This window comes from Bactrocera neohumeralis, chromosome 4 (assembly GCF_024586455.1).
Source record: "Bactrocera neohumeralis isolate Rockhampton chromosome 4, APGP_CSIRO_Bneo_wtdbg2-racon-allhic-juicebox.fasta_v2, whole genome shotgun sequence".
In the NCBI taxonomy this organism is placed as follows: Eukaryota; Metazoa; Arthropoda; class Insecta; order Diptera; family Tephritidae; genus Bactrocera; species Bactrocera neohumeralis.
In genome coordinates this window covers 41,351,955-41,367,583 of record NC_065921.1, presented here as the reverse complement: position 1 = coordinate 41,367,583, position 15,629 = coordinate 41,351,955, and the positions used below count along the sequence as shown (strand labels likewise).

The 15,629-nt window shown below is 36.6% G+C and overlaps 1 protein-coding gene across 16 annotated transcripts in view; it reads left to right on the top strand.

Annotated features, from left to right (window-relative positions):
- LOC126755064 (transient receptor potential cation channel trpm) overlaps window positions 1–15,629 on the top strand; it is a 316,113-nt gene that overhangs the window by 266,368 nt on the left and 34,116 nt on the right. For all 16 annotated transcript variants that reach the window (XM_050467362.1, XM_050467363.1, XM_050467360.1 and 13 more), the window contains 4 exons: window positions 4,326–4,472; window positions 7,526–7,683; window positions 8,131–8,321; window positions 13,690–13,835. In XM_050467362.1, the coding sequence (XP_050323319.1) occupies window positions 4,326–4,472; window positions 7,526–7,683; window positions 8,131–8,321; window positions 13,690–13,835 (642 nt within the window). The remainder of the gene's footprint in view (window positions 1–4,325; window positions 4,473–7,525; window positions 7,684–8,130; window positions 8,322–13,689; window positions 13,836–15,629) is intronic.

Here is a 15,629-nt window from a genome sequence, read left to right as displayed (position 1 = left end):
TTAAAAAAATAATAATTTTGCTCCAACCTAACCAAACAGAAGGCACATAAAGGTCTCGAATATGATTTCAGACAGATTGTAATGGTCAATAGTTAGGTCACGAGTTACCCACTTTGAACAGAGTTTTCATATACTTCCTTTGTTATTTTTCGAGTGTCAGCTACTTATCTCGATCACTTTATTTTACGATACTCCTAAATCACTATGCAATTTTTTATATGGTTTCATCCGTAACAACCTCTTTTGGACATTTCTGGTAATTTCCACCATTTATTTTTGAAGAACAACTGAACTACTTTTCATAATCTATGCTTTGTTGAATTCGCTTCCATCTCGAGATGGTGTATAACTCTTATAAAAACATCAGAAAGATTCATTAAAACAAAATTTAGAAAGTCCTTAAAGTAGTTAGAAAATATTCCAATTAAAATATAATCTAAAGTAGAGAGAAATATGTGCCATACCTGAATCTATCAAGTGTCTCAGCTGAGCTAGTTAGAAATTAGGTAGTTTTACCACATGATCAAATTTGACTCGGACTGATATTTTCTAGAATGGTACAAACTTTATGCTCAAGAGAATTTCGATCTCCATATGTCAATTAGTGTTTGACAGCTATTTGTTCGTGAGTTCATGAATACGACGTCGAAACTGTCCAACAACCCAACGAATAGCACTTCCAAACAGAACCAAGAACAAAGGAAACCAAAAAAGGCACTGAGGAAGATCCCAGCCGAGATTTATAACAAGTGTGTGGAAAACTAAACGAACCGTTGGCATGCTTGTGTTGGCTCAGTAGCCTACTGAGATTGCAAAAAATTACGTGAAAGTGTAGTTGTTTGCCAGTCCGAGTCAGATTTGATCAGTTGGTAGTTACAAAAAAATAAAACAACTATTTTTAGGTAGCAAATAATTGAGCTGCTGCACTACTTACCACTTCCGTAATCTTGAATTAGTTATTAATCTTGTTATTTTGTTGTATTGACGATGTTAGAAATATGTCTAGTCTTCATCGGATTCAGCATACTCTTGATATAGTAAAGTTGATATGCGCGGCAGTTCAAAATGATCACAACCGTGAGTTTAAAACTTCTTTCTTTAACTTTATTTTTAAATTACGCTATCTGTTGGTTATATGAATAAAATTACTTGTTGATTTGGTCACAAAATGAACTTAACAGGTTGTATGTGATAGTTAATCAATCAGATGGTAGCTTAACCTGTTGTTATTCAACCCTGAACCTAACAACTCAGTTCTTTAGCTTCTGCTCAAATTTAAAAGCATTGACCAAGATATAGTATGTAGTCGCAGTATAGTCCATTGTTAGGTCTCATCTGAGTCTAAAAGTAACTAAAGTTATATCCATCCATCGTTCGATTCAGCCGACAAAGTACAACTACAAGTTTTAGCTATTTATTCGCAGTGATTTTTGTTTGATCCTTAGATCCCGCAAAACAAATACTCAAGATAATAGGCAACCTGTCGCCAGACATGACTTTGGTTTACTTTGAATTTTGGGTTTTGATGGATCTTTATAGCGCGTATTAGCGTTCAAATTTCCTTAGCAAATATTCTTTTGTTTCGCTTTTTGATGCAGTCCATCGTTGAGTTGTTTATAACTGAATAAACTCATTATTTATTACGATGGCAGTTTCACTAATCGGCGTTCTCGCTCTACGACAGTTTTTCAAGGAAGCTATCGACAAATGAGACAAGAGAGAACTCTCAAAGCTCTCATATTATTATTTTTACCTTTTTAATAGCAACACTACTTACTAGTTCTCTCTGGACACTCTCTAACTTTGTTTCAAAATTAAATATAAGTATTTCTGACTTAATGCAACAACAAAGGCTTATTTGGTCTTGGTAACAGATCTCCGAACTATTGCAAAAGGTTTTATGCTATAAGTATGGCATAAAAATGTATATGAGAAAATTTTAAGAAATTTTTATGAAACCTTTTATTAATTTTTTTTTTATATTTTTATTATTGTTATTTTTTTATTTTATTTTTTATTAAATATTTATTTTATTTTTAATTTTTTATCCGCTATGTAAATTATCGCTGCAAATTTTTACTTATTCAGATTTCTCCGGAATTCGCAGCGCTTTAAACAATTTAAAATTTTCATTTCAAACTATCTTTTATTTATGCATTTTACTTATAACATTCTTCGCCTGAAATTTCCATTTCAAATATATGAAATTGATGCTTTTTACATAGTCGTGGGAATAAAGCTAAAATAGCTTAAGTCGACTTAGCTTAAAACAAAAAAAAAATAAATTAGTGAGATCAACTTTCTCGAGAGCTAACTTTTTGCTTTACTAAAAAAAAGATCTAGAATCCCACATTGCGTTAAAACAAAGCCGAAATAAAAATACGTAACATATGTTATGTCGACATATGCTGTTTTAGTCTATTGTTAAAGCTATTAATCTCTATTCTATTTTTTAAACTCATTAAAGGGTTTATATACACTTGCGAATTTCTAAAATGCATTTTTACTATGATATTAAAAAATTACAATATAAATATAATTTAAGTTGATCTGGCAATAAGTTTCGGAGATATGTACGTATTTTTAATCTTAAGAATTTTTGAACTTAGTGTTTTCGGATGCCAAATCTTTAAACGTGCTTTCAGAGTCAATGAAGAAAATTTCTCCCATGGGATGAGGTTTTTATAGCCTTAACAGACTCAGTCTCTCAGTTTTTGCGACATCGATTTGAAATTTCGCACACATTCTTTTTTCTTCAAAGCGCTGCTAATTTGCCAGATCTGTCGATATCGGACCACTATAGCATATAGCTGCCATATGAACTGACCGATCGAAATCAACCTCTTATATTAAAAACTTTTTTATTTGACATGACAACTTCACGAAATTTGGCACAAATTAATTTCCAAAAAAAAAACTACAATACGCAAAAAATTTCCTGGATCGGACCACTATAGCATATAGCTGCCATACAAACTGACCTATCACAATCAAGTCCTTGTATAGAAAACTTTTTTATTTGAAGAGATATCATCACGAAATTTGGCTTCGGTAATTTTCAAAGAAAGCAATGGAATCTGTGAAGAAATTGTTCAGATCGAGTGACTATAGCATATAGCTGTCATATGAACTGACCGATGGTATCAACTTATTGTATGGAAAACTTTTGATCCTGTGAAGTTAATCAGACTTCTGTGTGGCTGATGTTAACGTTTCGCTGTTTTTTTATCTATTAAATAAATTCCTCTTTTAAAAAAAAATCCCAAAAACACGATTTTTTTCTAACTCGCAAGTGAATATAACCGCTTTCCTATAAGTAGAACCATAAAAAGACAAAATATGTGAAAATCATACTCACTTTGCATACTGTACTTAAGTGATTCTATAATAACATATAATTTACCAGATTTGCTAAATGAAATGTATGCAAGTCACGTTTTTCGCTTCTAAAAATCAATGATTTAGCATTTGAGCAAAATCCAATTCCGATGATTGCATTTGCATTTAGAAATTAAAAAAAATAAATAAATGCAAAATCTCAACATTGCGCTTTTATACGCATTTATTTTGCTTGCGTATGCGTTTTTCTGCTAATTCCTTTAATCCTTGAAATTCCTCTCCACCCACTAATACCACTTATAACCTCGGCTAATGCTTATGCTATGCTATTTATTATATGATTCACACATACACATATATTTATACGTACAAACGCGTGTGTGTGCGTTAGCATGCTTGCTGCTGCTTCACCTGTACCGTTATAAGCACATAATAACGCTTGCAAAATCACGCTTTCTCCTTGCCACATACACATATATATATATATATATTGTAATTATATCCATATACATATGTAGCTGTATGCTCTTATATATTACCTAATACTATGTAGTGTTCGTATGTATGTCAACACACTCGCTGCAAAATCTCTGCACCAACAACTTTCAACTATGCATTTCGCTTGTCAAAGTCACCTCAATCACCGTTCTGCAGTTCGATAAATTGTTGTTGCTCTTTCTATTTCTATATTAATTGCTATTTACATAAAACGGAAATTATAAATAAATAAAGTTACCCGGCATCAATGCCGCATGGAATGTTTTTGCACAAATCCAACATTAAATCGCATTTTTTATGTAAATAAATCACGTTCACCTCGAAACTTGTCACTTTGTATAATAGTTATCTATCTAGTTTAGTTCTTGCATTGCTTATGTTTGCTACACATACAAATTTACATAGATATTCGTGCATGTATTTGTGTTTGAACTAATCGTGTGTTTGTTTTTGTCGTCTTGGTTCGTTGCTCCGCCGCCGCCGCGAAGGTTTCACTCACCGATTCCGATCCATCACAGTTCCGTGATATTTTTAATTTGGGCGATTACGAGCTGAAGCAGCATCAGCCGCTGCGTTTGAAGAAGAAATTCTATGAATTTTATACCGCTCCAATTACGAAGTTCTGGGCAGATTCGGTAAGTAGAAAGATTTAAATATTTTATATTACAAATAAGTTTTAAGCTATACATACATACAAGTATACCTAAGTTTTCGCATTGAACTTTTGATATAACCTAAGCTCTAAGCTCTTAAATGTATGCTTTGAATATCTGATGACTTCAATTGTACAAGTATGCATTGTATTGCATTTTTGACGGCAAAGTGCTTGAGTGTTTTCTTTTTTCATCTTTTTAACCGCTTCCGTGGTTATAGCCGAGCCCGCGCCAGTCGATCTTCCTTTTCGCTGTTTGGCGCCAACGGGAGACTCCAACTGTAGCTTCTTCTTCTGCTCGTTCCAACGGGGTGGAGGTCTTTTTCTTCCTCTGCTTCCCCCGGCGGGTACTGCGTCGAAAACTTTCAGAGCTGGAGTGTTTTCATCCCTTCGGACCGCACAGCCTAGCCAGCATAGCCACTATCTATTTATTCGCAGAACTTTTCTCTCGAAAATTCGCAACATCGACTCATCAGTTGTTGACTTCGTCCAAGCCTCTGCACCATATAGCAAGACGGGAATAACGAATTACTTATAGAGTTTGGCTTTTGAGAGAGAAAACTTTACTTCTCAATTACCTACTCAGTCCGAAGTAGCATCTGTTGGCAAGAGTTATACTGCGCTGCGTTTCGAGGCTGACATTATTGTGGGTGGTAATACTGGTTCCAAGATATATGAAATTATCTGCGACTTTGAAGTTATCACGGTCAACAGTGCCGTGGGAACCAAGTCGCGAGTGCGACGATTGTTTATCTGATGACAGGAGATATTTCGTCTTGCCTCGTTCACTACTAGACTTATTTGCTTTGCTTTCTTATCCAGTCTGAAGAAAGCAGATCTAACAGCGCGGAAGTTGAGACCAATGATATTAATATCATCGGCATACGCCAGCAGTTGTACACTCTTATAGAAGATTGTACCTGTTCGATTAAGCTCTAAAGCTCGTATTAAGAAGAAGTCGCACAAAAGGGAGTCGCCTTGTCTGAAACATCATTAGGTATCGAGCGACTCGGAGAGGTCCTTCCCGATCCAGACGAAGCTTTCGGTATTACTCAACGTCACTTAACACCAACTTAAGCATAAAGGCAGCTGTCTTTGACAGCAGGAAAAGTGCTTTTCGTGCTGTCAAGCGCAGCTTTGAAATCGACGAAGAGGTGGTGTGTGTCGATTCTCTTTTCACGGGACTTTTCCAAGATTTGGCATATGGTGAATATCTGGTCAGTTGTTAGTTTACCAGGTCTAAAACCACACTGATAAGGCCCAATCAGTTTGTTGACGGTGGGCTTTAATCTTTCACACAATACGCTCGATAGAACCTTACATGATAAGTTTAGGATACTTATCCCACGGTAGTTGGCGCAGATTGTGGGGTTCCCTTTTTGTGCATTCGGCAGAGCACACTTAAATTCAAATCATTCGACACACTTTCATTCAACTATATTTTACAAAGAAGCTGATACATGCTCCTTATCAGTTCTTTGCCGCCGTTTTTGAATAGCTCTGCCGGCAATCCATCGGCCCCCGCGACTTCTTCATGGTCGTGCAATGGAACGTCTGCTCCATAGTCATCGATTAGGGTTCGCCATCTCCTTGAGTTATGCTTTCACTGCCATTCAGCAGGTTGGAGAAGTTTTAATTTTACATATTGCAGGCCAATAATGTCTTTCACTACAAATCATTCCAAACAACATTATTTTTGTGGAAGCAAGCCTTTAAAAGTTGTTCTAACTGCTTGTACTTGAATATTGAAAATAAATAGAGATGTTGTGTAAATTCTGCGGCCTCAAAGCTTATAGAGTGGTACTTTAGACCATATGGAATAGGTTAAAGTGAATTTCTGAAAATCTCACAAAAATCCATCGTATATCCAAGTACGTCTGATATTCCAGTGCCTTCTTCAATTGCATTCGAACATTGATTGGTTTACTTTTTTTAATGCTGAACTATAGATTATGTAAGGTTTGATGCTTCATCCAGGGATCGCGCATGGACTACTATATGCCGTCCTTTCAGAATCCATAAAAATATAACTTTTTTGTCCGATGCTATAAGTCGACAAAGCGCCTTGAGGTGTGATATCTGAAAAGGGTTTGTGCCTTGATCTTGGAAACACGGAACAATCAAGAAGAAAGTCTTGAGACGTTTCCACCTCCTCTTCGGCTATATAGCTAACATTCGCAAAGATTCTTAACCTTTCAGCGTAAAACGCGATGGGCAATGGCCCGTTAGAACATTCGTAACTATGCATAGACTAGCCGTAGTGAGGACAAAGAGCTCAAGATTACCTACGAACGCTCTTCTGCAAAAAGATCTTGAGACAGCGCATGAATCAATGGTAGATCTATGTTGGACAAGCTACAGGAAAGCTTAGTTATCCAGTACTAGAACACCCGAGGAGAGTGGAGTACCGACCCTTTCCTACTATACTGATAGAGAAGCTATGGTGGCATTCCTTGCCAGTTTCTCAGCTTTATCGTTACCTGCGGTCCCGCTGTTTCTTTACACCCATACTAGCCTTACTCCGAACTAACTGTATACATACCGCGCTGCTTTCAAAGTAGATAGTCACTCTTCTGAAAGAGGTTGTGCTTCCAAGCCACCTGAAGTTGATAGATAGTTTCTAAGAAATATCCCCTGTCTAACCTTCCTCCCAAGCTCTGACTCATTCGTGAAGAAGCTCACTGTCACTTCCCTCTAATGGCGTCTACTAACGTATACAACTGCCTGGCAGGTATGTGGGCAGGCCGATTTATATTCTCATAAAAAAATTAGCCTGTATTGGCTTATCTTTACGATATGAAAAATGTAGGTATTTCCTTTACTTTTTATGTTTTCTTTAGATCACTTAGGAGCCGTGACGGATCCAAGGGCTTTGGGTTTCTTATATTTTCAAGTATCATTTTGAAACCAATTTGCTTAAATTTTATAAATAATTGTTAACTATTCCTCTCTAGCGAAAATATGGAATTTATTTCCGCTCTCTTATCTTAACTTTAACCCCCCAATATATTATTTATTTACTATTTCTCTTCACAGATTGCCTACATGTTTTTTCTATTCATGTTCACCTACACCGTGCTGGTGAAGATGGGCCCGACGCCGCGCTGGCAGGAGGTCTACTCCATCGCCTACATAGCCACTTTGGGTTTTGAGAAAATACGAGAAATTATCTCTTCGGAGCCGGTGGCCATAACGTAAGTCTCTGAAAGTTTTTATCTTCAATTTCTTTTTAATTTTTTCATTAACAGTTAAGCAGCCGCTCGAGCATATGCTCACATAAGCCAAAGTGTTAACTGTATAAATTTAATCTCATGCGGTTTGCCTTTAAAAATAACTGTTAAGTGCTACTTTGCGTTTTATGCTTGACCATTTGCGCTCGCTTTCATTATCGCTTGCCATACAACCACAATCACACACTCACACATCAACACACACTCACACATACAATTGCTGTTAATTTAATTTTTCACGCTGAGTTAAATTCTTCTCAGATTACTTTTGCAGTCCGCATTATTTTTTTTTTTGTTTCTGTTGGAGCGCGCTTGAATTTATTTAGCCGCCTTGTGCTTTAAGCCTTCTGTTCTTTCTGCATTTTCACAAATTTCTCTCTCCTCTCTTTTTTTCTTTTACGCCCACAACAGCCATAAATTTGCGGTCTGGGCCTGGAATATGTGGAATCCCTGCGATGCAGCTGCTATTATCTTGTTCCTGATCGGTTTATCGCTGCGCTTTCGACCCAACACAATGGATATCGGCCGCGTGATTTACTGTGTGGATAGTATTTATTGGTATTTGCGAATACTCAATATTTTGGGTGTCAACAAGTATTTGGGTAAGTGAGAGCAAATATTTATTTCATCGGTGAAAAACACCCACATACTCATGTACAAATGCTTACATAATTGCACGTGGTAACCTACAGTAGCGTGTATTTGTAATGACTATTAGGGTGGAGCAATTTATTGCAAACAATTTTTTTGGACAACTTTTTTATTTTGTTGAATAAAAGTAGGTACACAAGGAGTCTTAGTAAAAGCTGCCGCTGTGTGTCCTCAGTGTGTTTGACAAATAAATATACAAAAGGACTTAGTCTACCGAGAAGGTTTAAAAAAGTCAGGCTTGTGAGTTTAAGCTTGAAGAATATTTTGAATTCAACGACAAGTAAATCGTTTGTTTTTAATCTTCGTTTGGAACCCGAAACTACTATTTTTTTATCTCAGGAAAATATTTTTTATGATCGATTTGCCTTAACTAAATCTATACCTTTTAGTATTAATAGTCCAAAAGATGAGACCGGCATAATATTTTGTTCCAGTGAGTAAGACACTGACCGCTGAGGAGTTTCCGTTTGGCTTCTTTCTCTGAAGATAACCCAATAGCAAAAATGCAAATAGTTAGCTATTAAAGAATATTCTCGGGTATATTAAGCTTGTCACAAAGTTTATAAAACCTAGTAAGAAAGGTCGGAGATCCTACAATATGTATACATGAATGATCAGCACTATGAGCTTAGCCGATTTTTTGGCACAACTCGTTTATTTTATTCAACTTAGTTTCCATCAAAGGTCGTGCATTGATTATAGCCTCCCTGCAACTTTTCGATACCATTTTTATAGTATGATTTGTCTTTTGCTTTAAGGTAGGCCACAATTTCGGTGAGCGCCTCTGCATTTTTTTTCTGCAATTTTTTTCTAGCGAGCATTCCTTTGAGATCTGAGCACAGGAAATAACCCTGGAAGCCAGTTCTGAAAACAGTGGATATGGAAGCAATTCGAAGCCCAATTCATGGATGTTTGCCACCATTTTCTTTGTCTTGGTGAAACAGCACTTTTTTCTTCAAATGCGGTCGTTTTTCGGAGATTTCGCTTTTCAAATGGTCCAATAATGATCTATGGTATAATAGTCACTGTTGATGGTACTTCCTTTTTCAAGGTGGTCGAAACAAATTATTCCATTCACATCCCAAAATACGGACGCTATAACCTTGTCAGCCGACAATTACGTTTTTCCACGCTTTGGAGCGGGTTCATCATGTGCAGTCCACTCGGATGATTGTCGATTTGACTTCGGAGTGAAATAATGGAGCCATGTTTTATCAGTTTTCACATATCGGTCCAAAAACTTGGGTTTATTTCGCTTGAACATTTCCAAACCCTGGTCCGAAACATCAACACGTGGTTATTTTTGGTCAGAAATGAGCTCGTGCGACACCCACTTTGCACTAAGCTTTCTTATACCCATATATTCACGAATGATATGATGTCCACATACTGTTGATATTTTAAGAGTGTCTGCTATCTCGAACAACTTCACTTGTCTTCTCGCCCGTCTGTAAATATGCGAACTAGTCCCTCCCTAGCATTTGTCGGAATGGCCGATATCGGACCAGTATAACACATAGCTGCCGTACAAACTGTGCTATCAAAATGAATTGCATGTATGGAGAACTTTTTCATCTTAACGAAATTTGGACGAATTATTATCGAAGACATCAACTACTATGGCACACCCTGTTTAAGAAAGCTGGACTCAACCCTTTTCAAATCATAGCATATGGATATTTTGTTCAAAGCAAAACATTTAATCGATTTTGATATATGTAATATATGATTGAGGTTTGATTTCGCGCACTGTGAGCCGATTTACAAACAATGTGGTTTTAATTACAAATGAAATGAATAACGGTATAATGGCATCATTAACTTCAAGTTACTGCCGTAAGCTCTTCCTTCATATTTTAAACTTTCAGCCCTTGAATCTCATTAAACTCGATTGTATGTGTGTAAATGCGAGCTACCCTTTTTACGCTTCGACCTCATTATTTTCGTCATTATGCGAAGTACCGTAAAGGGTTCAGCTACTGCATGAATTTTTTATGAACATCATTATTTTCTGTAGAGCTCTGAAAGTGCTCTTTAAGGCCCAATATTTTAGCTAATGAGCAATGATGAATTATGCATTACAATTCTTTCAGGAAATTGACTTCGTAGACACTATTTAAGAATCAAAATGAAAATTTCTAGGTTAGGAAATGTCCAGAAAGGTATCTTTAGATTCCTATTTGCATTAAGGCGAAGTTGAATATGGCATATTCGAAGAAAGTATAAGAAAAAATGTTTCCACGTCTCATTAATATGTGTCTTTTTCTGGATTTGATCGGAATTCCCTTAAGCTAATCATGTGGATTAGTAATAATATTAGTAAATACTGCTTGATTTTCTTCTAAGAATATTATCTATAGTCTATAGCCTGTATTCAACTTCGGCAAGATTTGAGAGCTAAATTTTAAATTATACGGTTGGCGACTGATGTACTGATCACTGAGATCTCTGCTAATTTTTACTTCAACATGTCAGGTTTCAAAAACCTGAAAGAGTTTTCGGTAAACAAACGGCTAGTAAATTTATAAGGAAGACTCAATCAAAAACTTCCTTAATTTTACGCCATATACTGTGGCTTCTACTGTAACTGCTTGTGAAGTTTGGGTTATAATATGAATACACTTCTTCTTCTTTATTGGCGTAGATATCATTTACGCGTTTATAGTGCCAGTCGTTCTTCCTTTTCTCTGCTTGGCGCCAATTCGAGATACCAAGTGCAACCAGGTGGAGTGTCCTCTTCCATTAGGACAACAGGATCTAGCGAGCTCAGCTGCTGTCTCTTGATTCACTGAACTAGGACACTGTCACCGTATATCTCTTACATCGTTCCATCGACTGCGATATTCGCCGTTTTCAATGCACAAAGGACCATAAATCTTCCGCAGAAACCTTTCTTCGAAAACCTGTAACGGTAACTCATCAGATGTTGTCGTGGTCAATGCCTATACACCATATAGCAGACGGGAATGATGAGGAGCTTGTAGAGTTTGGTCTTTGTTCGTCGACAGATGACTTTACTTCCCAATTACCTACACAGTCCGAAGTTGCACCTGTTGGCAAAAGTTATTCAGCGTTGGGTTTCGAGGCTGATGTTCTCGTTATGACTAGAGCGACAACTGTTTATTTGATGACAGGAGACATTTCGTCTTGTCCTCGTTCACAACCAGATCCACTCGCTTTCTTAGCCAACCTGAAGAAAGCAGACATAACGACGCGGTTATTGAGGTCAATGATATAAATATAATCGACGTACGCCAGCAGCTATATACTCTTATAGAGACAGTACCTTCTATGTTTAGTTCTGCAGCTCGAATTTTTTTCTCCAGGAATAGATTGAAGAAGTCGCACGATAGGTATCCAACGGCTCTGAGAGGTCCTTCCCTATCCTGACGGAGGTTTTGGTATTACTAAACGTCGGCTTACACAGCCGTATTAGTTTGACGCAGGGTGAAAATTTGGTCTATTGTTGGTATTCCAGGCCTAAAGCCACACTGATAATGTCCAATCAGTTTGTTGACGGTGGACTTTAATCTTAGACCGAACAATGTCAAAACTTTTTCAATTTCCAAATTTCGATTCTTTTATATGAGGCTCAAGCAGATCACGACTTCTAGTCTTAGATCAAGTATCAAGATAAAACATCCCTCACCAGGATTGTGCGTTTGGTCAATGAGAGACCCCCTGTGAATCATCTTGCCATAAATTCTGCCAACGCGCAAGCAATTTAGGTTCAAGAGATATACATATGTATGTTAGACCGTTCAAAACTTATTCGAGATGACACACAGACAATGAAAGTATGATCATTGTAGATATAACAGTTTTCACTGTTGAGGTAGTTGTTAGTAAGAAAACCGAAAAAATTTCCAAATATGCAAAAAATGTTATATTGAGAGTAAAATATGGTCAGTTTCCAGCCACTGTAATGGTTTGGTGAGAAATCTCCCATAAGTGTTACATCTTTCATAATAAAGGGGTTAAAAATGGAATAGCAGTTTACCAGTAAGAAGTTTTAGAAGACGTCATAAAGTAGTTAAAATGGTTTTTTCGGCAAAATCAATTTATTTTATTCAAAATAGACTTCTTCTGCTTCTATACAGCTTTTTGCACGATCCAAAAGCATGTCGAACGACTGTTTTAGCTCATTGGCCGGTATGGCCGCCAGTATGCCAGTGCAAGCCTTTTGAATGGCATCTGCGTCTGCATAACGCTTTCCTTTCATGGGCAAATGCATTTTTCTGAAAAGGAAGAAGTCGCACGGTGCCATATCAGGTGAATACGGGGAGTGGTTAATGGTTAAAATGTGATTTTTGATTAAATAATTGGTCCTTCGAATGTTGGATCCTGAGCAATTTTAGGTCGTCAGTCAATTTGTGCGGAACAAACCGTGCACACACCTTTCGTAAGCCCAAATGTTCGATCAAAATGCGATAAATCGATGTTTTGGAGATGTTCAATTCCATTTCCATGCATTTCAATGATGATTTCGGCTGATTTTTGATGAATTCACGCACAGTTTCGATGGAATTTCCGGTAATCACGGATTTTGATTGGCCCATATGTTGATCGTCATTTATGTCCTCACGACCACTTTGGAAACGTTGAAACCACTCGCGCATTCTGCCACGGGATAGGCAATCATCGCCATAAACCTGTTTCATCAATTGAAATGTGTCGGTAAAAGTTTTACCAATTTTAAAACAAAATTTAATGTTGGCTCTTTGTTCGAAGCTCATTTCCACACAAACATACTGACACTTAAAACGCAATAACTTCACTTCCAATCAATGAAATGTCATGAAATTCTCACTGGACAATCGATAAAGATAGCAGATTCTAACGCACCAATCGACATATAGATGGCGCCACCAGGGGGCGCTAGATTCAAAAAGTCCTGTTTTCTTTGGAACGCACCTTGTATATATGTTTTCTGAGGATAATGTGGCATTTGAGTGATGCACGTATCTATGAGAAATTTTTCATGATTTTGAGAATTATTGTTATTTCAGTCAGCCCTCACCTGCAGTTACTGTTTCTCTGATATATTATTCCAAAAAAAAAAAACTGCAGAGATCACAAGGCCAAAAATTAAAGATTTTAGTTCTGAGCTATATTTTACAGGAACGCTTAAGTGAGCTCATTACGTAATTTCCTTCTTTTGTAATTTGGCTTGAGTCTTATAAAAGCACTTAAGGTATTACCCTACCATGCACTTTGTATACTTTTCATACTTCAATTTTTATTTTGCAAATTTTCGTCGGAAAATCATAAAAAATATTTTCGTTTCACCACTTTACTCACATTTCATTCTTCTTTCAGGTCCGCTGGTCACTATGATGGGCAAAATGGTTAAAAACATGATTTATTTTGTGGTGCTCTTGGCTGTGGTGCTAATGAGTTTCGGCGTCAGTCGTCAGGCCATACGGCATCCGGGCAATGAGCCAACTTGGGGTTTAATTAAAGAGGTAAGTAGCTGCCACCGAATCTCATAAAACATACTAGCATTTTTCGGTTCGTTTTTTCCCCCCATTTACTTAGTGCTCTACATAGTTTTCGGTTACTTTGTTGTTATTTTTCATTCGTTCGTTGCTTTGTCGGTTGGTTTTTGTGGGAATTTGTGTTTATTTCTCATACAATTTTCAACTTTCCGTTACAAACATAGCGAAATGGCGAAAATGTGTGGAACGCTATTAACATATGTACACACATATACATATACATACATATATACAAATAACTGTGAATTTGTGGTACTATGTGTGGGTGTGCTTGTTTGGGTGCTGAAATGCATACTTAAGTATTCAATTTGGCAGCGAAAAGCTACGTATATACATATGAACAGTTAAGGAATGCAGCAGTTGCTGAAGGAATTTAAGAGAAAGTGAAAGCAGAAGCCGCATAAATGAAATTAATAAGGTTAGAAGTTAAAATGTCAGCTAAGGGTTGATCCATTTCGAGGCTCCCTACTTCTTAAAGAAAAATCACATAAACTTCACATCTAATAGGAAATGTTTATTAACATTCGAAGGAACATTGACCACATAGACTTTAGATTTTACATATCCCCACAAGAAAAAGTCTAATGATGTGATATCACACGATCTTGGTTGCCAATCGACAGGCAACAAACATGAAATTATATGCTCACCGAAATATTCTCCAATAAATCGATTGATTAATGTGATGTGTGAGAAGTGCAGCCGTCTTATTGATACCAAATGTCGCTGAGATTACGAACTTCAATTTCAGGTATCAAATAGTCGTTTATTATGGCGCCACAACGGTCACCATTGACGATTACGTTCTCACCGCCATCAATTTTGAAGAATTTGAAAGACACTTTTAATGCTTATTACAGACAGTGTCGCTGCGTTTAATCATAAAATGTTTAGTGATATTGATGAGATTATAAAATCTTGAAATCTCGCTCAACAGCTGTCAAGTTCAATTAATCGAATTCATAAGAGTATAAGTCCGAGTTAACGCAAGCATCAGTGTATTAACGGACATATCAAATAGTTAACTGTTTACGTATGACTAACAGTGTTGGAAGCTATATTATTCCCATAGTTATCCAGAGTTATAGTAAGTGGTGGCAAAAATTTTAATACCAAAAATGCCATAATTTTTATAGCGAAATTTTAGTGCCTTCGCCTTCAGCTATAAGGCAAGCTGAGCTATGAATATTCCTAATAAATTTCTATGTGTTTAGCAATAAAGCATTGTAAAATTGTATAATCGAGCAATGCACTTTTGCTGTAGAAACATATCGCATTCTTATATTATTGATTTTCGTCACACAGAACAAGTAAGTCTATAATAAATATTCAGTGATCACTAACGAATTGAAAGAAAACTTAATTAAAGATTTATACTATATTAATTTTCTATCTTTAAAATCGATAGAAAAAATCTTTTTATTTTCATTTTGACAGCAATTTGCCATATGAATTATTCACGATGGTAAAGCTGGTATAAATCTGGTCCGAACAGGTTCTTGCAACTATATAGTCGCAAGGTCCCTCTAGCTCAAGATACATAAATCGCAAAAGGTCTAGTTAGGTCTTCGTCCTCAGCAAAGTTCACCTTACAATAGTTGTAGGAGTTTTAACTGGACGATGTCCAATCGCGATTCGTTCAAGAATGAAAGTTTTATCGACTGCCAGTTGTCTAAGCTGCTTGGAAAAACTGAATTGAATCATATCAACACATTCTTCTCGAATGTCCCAGCTTTAACAGATCAAGACGAAAATACCTCG